Here is a 12,910-nt window from a genome sequence, read left to right as displayed (position 1 = left end):
AATTTATTAATTAATGTTTATCATAGGTATGTGTGTATAGAAAAAAAATTTTGTACAGGAATTAATACTATTCAGGATGTCAGGCATCCACTAGAAGATGGGGGAGGGGGAGGAATTACTGTATTTACAATGGCATATAAAAAGTGACTTGTTACAGGGGCCAGAACAAAGATGAGAGACATGAAAGTTCTCTGAAAAAAGTAGTATGAGTGAGCAGAATTTTTATTCCTATCTCAATGACTATATTGATCCCCCCAATACCAGGAAGTTTTTGCCTCTTATGGGCAAGGAAACACTTTTAAACTTTGTTCAGGTTCAACAGTGCCAAGGTTGGCCCTTTGCCTCCTTCTGGACTAGAGAAAGGTCAACCTATTTCTCATGAACAAGGTTCCAGTATTTCTATTCTATGTTATAGGCTGGATGGGCCAGGGGTGGCAATTGGTGGTGATGGGCTTGAAAATGCATCTGCATAATGCCTTACATAAGGTTAACCAAACAATTATTTTGTATATCAGATGGACGCTAATGGGGGCTTCCAGACCTTTCCATGAGGACCTCTTTGTTAGTAGTACTACTCTTGTTCTTGCTTTTCTTTCTTTCCTTTCTTTTTGTTGGCGGTGCTGAGAATAGAACCTAGGGCTTTGCACATATTAGGCAAGCACTCTACCACTGAGCTATATCCTCAGCCCTGTTCCTACTTGTTGCCCATCTTTCTGGGGGAGAGGGCAAGGACAGCGACAAGAAAATGTCTTGTGTTCTAAGGGTGTGGGTGATAATGGGGAAACTGTCATTTATTAAAGCTCTAACACATCTATACACTATCTTACTTAAGCCTCCCAGCTAGCTTATGAAGCAGCTGTTACTATCTAATATAGGTAGATAGCAGTAAATAACACCGTCTTTTGGAACAGGAAGACCATGGTCTTGCCAGTTGTGTGGGCCTGGGTAAGTTTAGTTTAAGATTCAGTTTCTTCATCTGTAAAATGGGTAACAAGTTCAAAGGTTGTTGGATGCTCCGTAAGTGAGATTTAGATGCCATTAGAGAAACGTGATCAGGTTTGGTAATTTGCTCAAGTTCACATAATTTGGTAAATGGTAGACTTAAACTTCAGATTCTGGTTTAATCTAACTCTACAGCCAATGTTCTTTCCCACAACCACTTTGTAATTTGCTATAATCATCTTTAACGAGTCCCATTTAGCCCTTTGGGACTCTGATTCCTCATATGCAAATGGGGATGTTATTTTATAGAGTTCATTCATTAAACTCTTGCGCAAGGTGTGCACGTAAGGGCATACTGCAGCTCCCTCCTCTCTCCTTTTCATTCCACGTAGGCCATTTAGCCTTAACTTCTAAATGGACTCCACAAGCACTTAACCACCCGGGCGCAGCTGCACAAACATTCTTACTGCACTCAGATTCCCCTTTATTTCCTCTTTCCTCTTCCACCTAGGCTCTCGCCCCACCCAGCGCAAGAACACGCCCCAGCGTGTGACGTCAACACGCCCCGTGCGTCGCGGCGCGGCGCTTACTGGGGGCCCGGCTTTCGCCCGCTGCTGCCGCCGCCGCCGCCGGCCGCGGCTGCTCTCCCAAGATGGCGGCTCCTCCGGGCGAGTACTTCAGCGTTGGGAGCCAGGTGTCGTGCCGGACGTGCCAGGAGCAGCGGCTGCAGGGCGAGGTGGTGGCCTTCGACTACCAGTCCAAAATGCTGGCTTTAAGTATCCTTCTCTGCGTGGAGCCCGAGGCCGGGCCGGCGTGTAGGTGCGGTGGTGGGGGGTGGGGGACGACGGTGGCGACTAGGGCCCTCTCCGGGCCTAGGGGCGACCGGCTACGGCGGCGCCCGGGGCGCATGCGCACGGCCCTGAGCTCCCCCTCCCCCTCCCAGGGACCCTTCGGTGTGCTTTGGGGACCCTGTCTCCCACCCCATGCGGGAGCCAGGCCCCAACCCAGGGCTGGTGGGTGGAGTGGGATTTGACACGCGGGTGGCTTTTAGCTGTGAGAGGGGACACACTGATTAGGAGAGGACGTGGTGGTTGTGGGAGGGGGTTGGTGGATTGGAGCCTGGATGAGGGGGTTCGGTAACAAGGGTAGGGGGTGTGTAGGGTAAGGAGCTGCTAGTAGGGCAAGGGTTTGGAATTTAGGAGAGGGGTGTCTGCTGATGGGATTTGGTCAAAGAAAGGGAGGTGGGATGGTGACCAAATGGGCCTTGCCTGCTTTGGGGAAGAGTAACTGCAGGACAGAGTTTGTATCTGAAGTGTGGCAGGCTTTGCTGGTGCCTCTGGATGCGTGGTGCAGTTGGGTGTGTGTGCGTGCTGATTTTCAGGTTTCTCAGTCATTTGGAAATTGCTGTTTGGGGGATGTTTGGATTGGAAGCCTGGTCCAGAGAGGGCTTGCCACGTTTTTCAGGAGCTTATGTATGAATGTGTGGGTTACAGGTGACAGAGTAAGTTCTCATTTTCTTCTTGCGTAGTCCAACAGATGAACTCCTGACTTCCATAATAGTGTTCTCCTTTTTAAAGTACCGGTGTTAAACTGACTGGCAGAGGTGGCCTGCTACTTTAGTGTGGAAATGATTTCTGAATTACTTCAGCAGACGCACTCTTGGAAACCAAATGCTTCCTGGTTGGGATAAATATGCCACCGCGTCCCCTTTTATTTGAGCTACAGGTGGGTTTACTTTGATTTTTTTTTATTACTTACTTATTTTTTAAGGTGTAATCTTTGCAAATGAAGTTTCCTACTGAATCTGCTGCCTTTGACAAGCATTTTAATCCATTAAGCTAGACTTCTAGCTTAGGAAGACGTCTTCTTAAACTAATTTCCACAAGGCAGTTGCTTTTTCTTTTTTTAAACATGAAGTTATACCTGGTAAGACTTTTTACTTTAGTGGTTTAAGTTGGCAGGGTCTTGAAAGGAGGGCTTACTCTTTTTCTAATTGGTGTACAACAAGGTCTTAGTAAGTAGCTGAAGAATGAATGAATGGATGGATGGATGGATGAATTAACTAGGTGGGGCACCTTGGGTGAATTTCCTTTCCAGTGCTCTAATTTTCTCCTCTGCAAAATGGGTAATCACAAGTCTGAAAAAATTAAGGGCTCTATACAGATAGAGGGAGTATTATACCAAGAACAGAAAGTTCTTTCTCCTCTGTGTGTTCATAGGTTCAAGACAAATGGTGTATCTAAGGCATCAAAACTGCATTATGCCTCTGTAACACCCAAAGAGAGAAAGTGACAGGAACACCTTGCAGGCTTTCAGTTTTGGGTTGTGTATGAGTTTGAAAAGTTTGAGATCTTTTGGTTATGGGTTTGGGCAGGAGGAAGGTGACAGCAGAGATTTTTTGAAGAGAGCTATGAATCTGGTGAAACCCTTTTGCTGTGGCATGTCTTTTACACAGGCCTGTGTCTGTTGTGTATGCCTCTGCTTGCCCTGTTTTCCTTAACTTTATTTTCTCACCAGAATGTCCCTCTTCCAGTGGAAAGCCCAACCATGCAGACATCTTGCTCATAAACTTACAGTATGTTTCAGAAGTGGAAATAATTAATGACCGAACAGAAACCCCTCCTCCCCTAGCTTCACTCAATGTTAGTAAGGTAAGGACTCAAGGGCAGGTCTGGCTCTCCAAAATGGTGGGAAAGATGAGTCTTAGACTGTTGGTGGTATTTACATTGTTGTCTTTCTGTTTTTTTCTTTAAATGACTTAAAATAGTTTGTTCTAGTATCTTTAAAAAAAAAATACATTTGTTTAATTTTTCTCTTTACTCCTGGATATATTCAGTACATCTTAAGAAATATTTTGGACTGGGGGTATGGCTCAGTGGTGGAGCGCTTGCCTAGCATGTGCCAGGCCCTGAGTTGGATCCCTATCCCCCTACCCCACAGACACACAACACACACACACACACCACACCACACCACACACACACACACACACCCCCCCCCCCCCCCACACACACAGCCTTAATACCCAAGATAGAATTGAGGGCTTGCTTTTGCCCTAAATGAAAGGGACTTTTTTTTTTTTTTAATAGCTTGGAGTCTGTGCGTGAACTTCTGGTAGTGGTGGGATTGGATAAGGGGAGCTTCCTGTTAATTTCCTAAAATTGTGGGATGTGAATATGTGCACACATGAAAATATGTGTTTCTTGGGTGAAGATCTGGTATATTTTTCAAATTCCAAGGGATTTATGACCTGCAAGAGTTTGAAAGGCACTGTCTTAAGAGTTTCATTTTGTCTTCTTGAATTTTTAAGTCTAACACCTCATTAGATGTTTAGGATATTTTAATCTTGGATGTACAGATTGATCCCTGGGAAGCACAAGTCACTTTTTTGACTCTTCAGTTTGATTAGCTGTAGAGTTCATGTTGATCAGTAATAGTAATGTCTTCAGCTTTGTAGTAGCCTGTGCTGTCTCCTTTTAGAATAATTGGAGCCTTGTCCATCAGGTCTCAGTTAAATGGCACCTCTTCCAAGAAGTCTTCTCTGATCACCAAGGCTAAAATAATTTGCCTCCATTATTCTCTCTGTTCTCCTTCACATTTAAGGTGATAATATCACTTAGCACTGCTTGGGAATTTTTGAGAGTAAATGGTGATACTTTTGTTTTACACTGGGACCACAGGTATAGGTGTGTCCTGGGCAGATTGAGATCTAAGGTTACCCTATGCATAGCCTTTTTGTAATTATAATTATGTATTATTTGTTTACTTTTCTATTGTCCTTCGCACCAAACTTTATCCAATGAGGATGCATACCATACCTGTTAGGTTCACTATTGAAATATACACATTGTACAGAGTAGGTGCTTAATAGATATTTGTTGGATGTACAAGTTATGCCTTCAATTTTAGTAGCAACTGTCTTTCCTAAAGTATCTGGAATTAACATGGTGGAAGTTTTTCCCTCTAGAGGAGTCGTAATAATGTATATTCTCTTGCCTCTCTTGGAATTATGGTGTGTTCCCTACAGTTCAGCAAAGCAAAGAAACACTTAGGTGGCTTCAACAATAGAGGATAGTGAATGTAGTTACCTCAGATCTGGAAGTCCCTTGTCATATTCCAGGAGAATGCCACACGTTTTTTAGTGATAGCCAAGGACAGATTTGGAAGGGTCTTGGGTTTCATGTTGAAGGCTTTTGTATTCAGGGTGTCCCATTCTTTGAAGCTTATAGATTTTTAAAACCCTAGCTGAGTTAGATACTTCCTATTAGTGGGTAGGAGTGCCTTGGGTGGTCTTCAGATATCTCCTATTACAGTATAGGAGCTCTTTGGGTGGTCTTTATGAAATTTTAAAAGATTTGAATGAAGTAATTTATTCCTAGTATGTTAAAGAGAACAATAGTCTCTAAGTTATCCTTTGGGGTTTAGAGGGTATGAAAAGTCTGTCAGTGGCCCTTCAGTGAATAGTAGAGAAAAGATTATATGAAAGAAGAAAGATTTAAAGATCATAGATTTCTGCTCTTGTGACCAAGTGTCACCATTTAGATGGATTGGAGTGGTGTGTGTGGCATTGTTACTAACAAGAAATCCTCTTTTTATATTTGACTTAAAATGTTGGTAGCTCTTGGTTATTTAGTTGGTAGATTATCTTTGCTTTTAGTGTTTTGCTTTCTGCTGATCAGTTTTAGTTGTTTGCTAGCATCATTATAAACTAGTTATTTGCCCACTTTTACAAGAAAGAGGCGGGGAGTAATAGCTTGGGGAGTACCAGAACTCTCTACTTTTCATACTGTTTGGCTTGCTTGCCAAGTTTTGAAAAAGGTTTTTTGGGAAGAGAAGAAACTAAAAACTAAAATTAGGTTAGAGGGTTATCTTTGGATTTCATTTATTCATTCTTCCCTTTGCAGAGATATTTATGAGTAAGCTGTATTTGCTTTCCCTTAAAACCAACCTTTCAGGATGCTTTGGCGATTCCTACTCGAAGACTGATTTAGAATTAGAGAGTGCCTGCTGTGCTGTTACTGAAAACAGCTAATCTGGGCAGCTATTTACACATTGCTTGAGTGACATGAAAAGTTCATCCCATTTGTAAGAGCATGGGCATGGGTTTTCTTAAGATGGAGGATTGTTTAAACATGTGGAAGGGAGCTAAAGCTTTCAGAGGTGCCAGGAAGAAAACTTGCAGTGCAGTGCTTTGGGGGAGTGCTGTTGATATTCATAACTTCTAGTGGAAGATACTGTCATGTGTTAGCTCAGTTTACTGTCATAGTAAGTGAGTGCTCTGCCTGATTAAACCTGTTGATATAAACTGGATATTTGTTTATTTCAGTGCAGCAGGAACTAGAAGAGGACTTTTAAAGGAACTACTTAATAACAACTCAACTAGAGAAGGTATAAACTAGCAACTTCTTGGAAGTGAACCTGTTTTGCTTTCAGTTGGCAGGTCACTGTAGGCTAAGAAGTTTAGTGTCTATTCCCAGCAGTGGGATGGAAGAGGAAGCTTGGGGGAGAGGACAGTGGGGCTGCAGTGGGGAATATCTTTGTGTGTGTGGTGGTAGAACTCAGGGCCTAGAACATTCTAGGCATGTATTATACGGTTGAGCTTCCCTCTCAGTCTTCTAATACCATTTTTCTTCTCCATAATAATGATGTACCCTGTTAAAATGTTCCAGATTTCCTAATTATAAGACAAAACATTCAAATTAACATACAAGAGCATAATTAAGTCAGTCATAAGTGAGGTCTGGTTATTCACTATTATGTCTCATTCTTTTTTCTTTTTTTTTGGTGGTACTGGGGTTTGAACTCAGGGCCTACACCTTGAGCCACTTCACCAGCCCTTTGTCATGATGGCTTTTTCGAGATAGTGTCTCCTGAACTATTTGCCCAGCCTGGCTTCAAGCCTCAATCCTCCTGATCTCTGCCTCTTGAGTGGCTAGGATTACAGTCATCAGCCACTGGCACCCAGCTTTATGTCTCTCTCCTTCCTTTCTTTCTTTCTTTCCTTCCTTCCTTTCCTTTCCTTCCTTCCTTCCTTCTTTCCTTCCTTTCCTTTCCTTTCCTTCCTTCCTTCCTTCCTTCCTTCCTTCCTTCCTTCCTTCCTTCCTTCCTTCCTTCCTTCCTTCCTTCCTTCCTTCCCTCCCTTTCCTTCCTTCCTTCTTCTTTCCTTTTTCCTTTCTCTCTCTCTCTCTTTCTTTCTTTTTTTTAAATTTGAGACAGGATCTTGCTGTGTAGCCCAGGCTGGCCTTGAACTCCAGATCTTCCTGCCTTAGCCTCCTAAGTGCTTTACCACAGGTATGTACCACCATGCCCAGTTGAGGCTCATTATTCTTAGTTTACTCTTTCACAGAGAAAGGCTTAAACTTTGCTTGGGGGACAAGAAACCTAGGAGCTTCCTGGTAGAGTCAAGTAGGATTTTTGTGTGTGTGTGTGTGTGTGTGTGTGTGTGTGTGTGTGTGTGTGTGTGTGTGTGTGTGTGTGTGTGTTGCTGTGTGTGTGTGTGTGTGTGTGTGTGTGTGTGTGTGTGTGTGTTGCTATGGTTTGAACTGAGGACCTACACTTTGAGCCACTCCACCAGCCCTTTTTTTGTGACAGGTTTTTTTGAGATAGGGTCTTGTGGAACTATTTGCCTGGGCTGCCTTCGAACCGTGATTTTCCTGACCTTTGCCTCCTGAGTAGCTAGGATTACAGGTGTGAGCCACCAATGTCCGGCAGAATGTTTCTTAACCAGTACTTTGAATTGACTCAGAATTTTATACTGTGGGGATAAAGATTACACATGGGTTAGTATTCTCAGGAGATAATTCAGTACAGAGCAACATTAACCAGGTATTTTGTGTAGCATTTATCAAATATTTACTAACAATCAGGACTGGGGTGTGGCTTATGGTAGAGCACATGCTTAGCATGCTTAAGGCCCCTGGTTTGATCCCTAGCACCAAAAACCTCCACATTTCCTAAAAATCTGTTTTGTGTAAGCTCTATTTGAGACCATACCTTACATTTTTCTAGTGCTTTACAGTTTACAAAGAGCTTTGACATGACTTACTTCATCCTCACAACTACCCTGTGTGGTCTTTAGAGTGTTTTTTTCCTGTTAGTTTAACAGATGGGAAAACAAGCTTATCAGTTTGAGTAACTCCTTTAAGGTCATTTGGCTAGTGGTGTGGGAAATATTTACATGTTGTACTCTGAACTAGCAGTGGACAGACATCTCATTTGTTGTTGGTTTTTTTGTTTTGTTTTGTTTTTTTACAGTACTGGAGTTTGAACTCAGGGCCTTATGCTTGCTGGGCAGGTACACTATCACTTGAGCCATGCTCCCCGCCCTGGGTGGTGTTTTTTAGGTTTTTGTTTTGTTTTGTGGTATGTGTGTGTGTGTTTTGCTGGGGTCAAACTCAGGGCCTTGTGCATGCTCAGCAAACACTACTACTGAGCTATGTCCTCAGCCTAGTCTCATTTAGTCTTAACAATAGTTCTTATGGTTGTCATCTCACAAAAGAGTAAGCAGGCTCAGAGACAATGAATCATGTGCTTAAGGTCATATAGCTAATAAGTGATAGAATTAGGATTTAAACTCACCTTAAATTTTTATGGCAGTGTCTCATGTTTTTCCTACCTCTACACTTAGCCCAAGTAACTCATAGAGTAGTTTGGCAAAATGAAATGAGTACTCAGATATCTATAATAATGCTTCTAAATAAGGAGAAACATCAAGGTTGTGTGGTCAGGGCCAGGGAGTCTAGCAGAAAGGAACAAGGAATGAACCAAGTAGATCAGTCTATTTATTTGTGGTACTGGGGCTTGAACTCAGGGCCAACACCTTGAGCTACTCCACCAGTCCTTTTTTTTTTGAGATAGGATCTCTTGAACTATTTGCCTGGGCTGGCTTTGAACCACAATCCTCCTGGTCTCTGCCTCCTGAATTGCTAGGATTATAGGCGTGAGTCACTGGCGCTCCGCTGTAGATCAGGCTTTAAAGTTACTTCTCCACGTTGTCACCCTACTAAGCATCATTTTCTTCACTGTAAAAATGGAGTAATGTTAGCGCCCTATCACAGAATTGATAAAAGGTTTAAGTCAAGTTGACTAGAGTTGGCACAGATGTTCTGTTCTCTTGAATTTTGGGATCAGGGGATTGTGACAAAGGGCAGGTAACTAAGAAAAGTGATGCTGTTACTTTTTCATTCCTCCTGGCACTGGATCTGTCAATTAGAGATTGGAATTAGCCAGTCTAAGATTGGGGAAAATCAAACTTGTATTGGATACCATTGATATGTAATATTATATAGTTAAAGGATGTTCTAAGAGACCTCTTTTGTTGGTAACCAGAGTTAGCACGAGTTCCAAGGTAGTATTACCAGGTGGCATAGTTACTGAACACTTGGCTGGATACCGAAAGTCAACATGAGCAGTCACAACCTAGGAGGTCAAGGCCAGTGTGCATGTTCATTTGCTTAGAAGAATGATTCCAGTGCATTGAATGAGATGTAAGTTTTTTTTTTTTTTTTAATTATTTTGCTGTATTAGAAAATACTTTTCTGGGGGCTGGGATGTAGCTTGGGAGGCCCTGGGTTTGATCCCAGCACCAAAAAAAGAAAATACTCTTCTGGAGATGTTTGAGGTGCAGGAAAAGAAATAGCATGGAAAATCGAAGTCACAGGTAATACAGAGTTGAGGCATTATCTATCTTACCAAACCACTGACAGTTTGTTCAGTTTGTTAGCTTTTATTTTTTTTTATTTTGGTGTTACTGGGGTTTGAACTTGGGGCTTGTGTTTTCAAGGCAGGCACTGTACCACTATAGCTATGCCTCCAGCCCTTGTCATCCTTTTCAAATCTATTTCTGATCATTTTCCATTACTAGTAATATGTGAGTGGACCAAATGGAACAGAAAGAAGAAATTCAAAGAGCTTATAATCAGCCCCTGGTGATGAAGAACGAGTTGCCAGCCACTGAATGAATAAAGTGTAACCTGGATAGAACTGGTGGTAGTGGGGAGGCCTAAATAAAGCTAAGACAATGGAAAGGTCAAGGTTTGCTTTTTAAAGAAACTGGTATCAGTGCTTTAGGTTTGATGTCATACTCAGGGAAGAGTTGACTTCTTTTGTTTTGAATTCTACCAGCTTCAGCTAAGATTTGAGTATAGCCTTATATTATGCTTTTCTGGTGACCTGAGTTAAATCCCAAGAATGAGTAAATTCTTTGGGTCGTTGATAGTTACTGCATTGTGGCCTATATGTAGTCTATTAGCAGAGCAGGCTAATGTGTGTTACAGTATGGCTATTGTGTTAATACCAAGTAGTGTTGGAGATAGCCTGGCTGCCATGTTTAGTTATGAGCATGTATTTTTTAATTCCTCATGCTGTGCAGACTTTCTAGCATTGAGCCATATCCCCTGCTCTCACCCACCAGGTATATATATTTTGGTAGGAGGTAGAAGGTATGCAGATGTGGGGTGAGAAATAACCACTTGTCTAGAGCAAGAGTTTTGTTTTCCTTGAGTGCTCAATATTGAACCTGGGGCCTCATGTATGCTAAGCACATGCTGACACTGAGCTACGTACCTAGCCAAGGAAATTTTTTCTGTTAAGTATAATTTTTCTAGCTCTTAGAGGCTATAGTCTTTGGTTGGAATGTGTTCTCAAGGCTATAGTGCCAGGTGTGAGCCCACCAGTAGGATCTGCACCTGTCTGGGCAGATAGCTGTTTTCTTATAGAAGTGTCCTGAAGATGCAGTGGGAAGGAGGAAAGGAAGAGCCTGCTGAGTGGCAGGGGGGTGTTGAGGTAGTGAGTGGTGTCAGATGAGGTCAGAGAGATAGAGTGATTGACTGCCATTTTAAAATTCACTGGCTTTTAGAAGGTCAGATTCAGAAGCATGCAAACTTTGGGGTCAACCTACCAGACCTGTGTTGGAGGATACAGTTCTTTAAGCGAGGCCTCATGACTAATTTCAGGCTGTAGTGCATGTTAGCCAGCTGACTCAGTGGGACTTCACTAGGCCAAGGGTTTAAGTTCTGAGGGGGTTTTCTTGGCATCATGGATTGGGAGAACAACTGTCTACCTGAAAAGATAAATTGATGACCTGAAGTGACTGGCAGAGTTGTGCCATATGGGTATTGTTGCAGTCACCTCTACACCTCTTTGATCTGGATATAATTCAAAATAAGGAGTTTTGGGGAGTTATCACCTCCAAAAAGAGAGGAATATTCTGGTTAGTTCAGTTTTGTGGTAGAAAGTAAGCTTGGAATTTTAAGACTAATTTAGGTAAATATTAGAAACTACCCTGGAAATTGAAGCAAAGTGTCTCTGAGCTGGAAAATTAAAGGATCTGCACACTCTGCCAAAAGTTTGATATGATAGAATGTGAGGAGTTTGAAGAACTGCATTTTTATTTATTTTTTATTTTTTTCTTGCTATGTAGCCCAGGCTGGCCTCCAACTGTAAATCCCCTGCCTCAGCCTTATGACTGTTGAGATTACAGGTGTGTATTACCATGCCTGGCAAGAACTGCATTCCTTTTACACATCAATGAATTGGTGACTGTATGTTAGTCACTTAACCTCTGGCAATGGTTAGTTTTATGTTTGGTTGTATGAACCTATAATAAACATCAAGTTTTATTCTTTTGTTCCTCTTCCCTCTTGATTTCCCTCCCTCTGGGTGCAGAGAAATGTCAAGATCATTATGACATTGCCTTGTCATCAAAGGGGAGAGAGTTGGGAGAGAGATTTTTTGAGGAGGAGAGTTCTGGAGATTGAATCCAGGGCCTTGTGCATGCTAGCATGCCCTCTACCACTGAGCTACATCCCAGCCCTGGGACAGCAGCATTTAATTTGGTGGTAGCAATATTACGAGTTCCATGGTAATAGAAGTATAAACAAAGTACTATGACAGCATAGAAAAGACAGGGGACAGCAAAGTTTTTCTTTAAATGGTCAGATAATATCTTTTAGGCTTTGTGGACCATCTAGTCTTTGACAAAACTGCTCAACTTCACCTCTGTAGACAGTATGTAAGTACATGGGCATGATTGTGCTCCAGTAAAACTTGACTAAGACGGGGTCGGCTGAATTTGACTCAGGCTGTAGGTTGCCAACGCTCGGCATAGAGTAGTAAGCATTTTAGGGAAGGCTTCTCAGATGTGATCATAGAGAATAAATGTAGTGCTCAGCTTGTCCATCTTTGCATTCATTCATTCATTTTTATTTATTTACAGTATTGGGGTTTAAACTCAGGGCCCTGCACTTGTTAGGTGCTCTACTGCTTGTGCTATGCCCCCAGCCCTTTCTTGCTTTAGTTATTTTTCTGACAGGGTCTTGGACCAGCTTCAGACCATGATCCTCTTACCTATGACCTCCCTCATAGCTAGGATTAACAGATGTGAGTCATCATTCCCAGCTTATTTGTTGAGATGGGGTCTTGTTAACTTTTTTCCCAGGCTAGCCTTGAACTTCAGTCTTCCTGATTTTTCCCAATCCTCTTGATTGATCTCTGCCTCCCAAGTAGCTGGGATTATAGGCTGAGCCATCTTGCCTGTCTCCTCCATCTGTGCAGTTTAGAAACTGTTGCTTTTCTGTTAGTGAACTAAACAGGAGATCATTTCTCAGAATAGAGGGAAGAGACTTTTAAAGGTCAGTATTTATTAACTTTTGGAATGCATACATCACTTTTATTTGACAAGTAAAAATTGTATTTATGCTGTATATAGTTTAAAACAAACTCATTCAATCAAACTGGTATCTACATTATGCCAGTTTCGAGTTTCTTAGAGGACACAGTAGTGACAAAATAGATGAAGTCCTTGGAGAGCTTATATTCTAGCAGGATTTTGTTTTTAGGAACAATTCCCAAAGCCATACCACAAAACTGGAGTAATGAAACAGCTGCTCAATTGAGATTTTATTTATTTTTTTGGTGGTACTGGGCTTTGAACTTAGGGCCTCATGCTTGCTAGGCAGGCACTCTACCA

At 42.1% G+C, this 12,910-nt stretch overlaps 1 protein-coding gene across 2 annotated transcripts in view; it reads left to right on the top strand.

Annotated features, from left to right (window-relative positions):
- The first annotated feature begins 1,519 nt into the window (after window positions 1-1,519).
- Window positions 1,520-12,910, top strand: part of Lsm12 (LSM12 homolog) — a 22,575-nt gene continuing 11,184 nt past the window's right edge. The window contains exons 1-2 of one of the 2 annotated variants that reach the window (XM_020180438.2): window positions 1,520-1,718; window positions 3,460-3,593. In XM_020180438.2, coding sequence (XP_020036027.1) covers window positions 1,595-1,718; window positions 3,460-3,593 — 258 coding nt within the window. In that variant the 5' untranslated portion in view covers window positions 1,520-1,594. Of the gene's footprint in view, window positions 1,758-2,590; window positions 2,668-3,459; window positions 3,594-12,910 lie in introns of both variants that reach the window. The other variant, XM_074045538.1, reaches the window with a different exon arrangement.

This window comes from Castor canadensis, chromosome 11 (assembly GCF_047511655.1).
Source record: "Castor canadensis chromosome 11, mCasCan1.hap1v2, whole genome shotgun sequence".
In the NCBI taxonomy this organism is placed as follows: Eukaryota; Metazoa; Chordata; class Mammalia; order Rodentia; family Castoridae; genus Castor; species Castor canadensis.
This window is presented reverse-complemented; position numbering and strand designations above follow the sequence as displayed.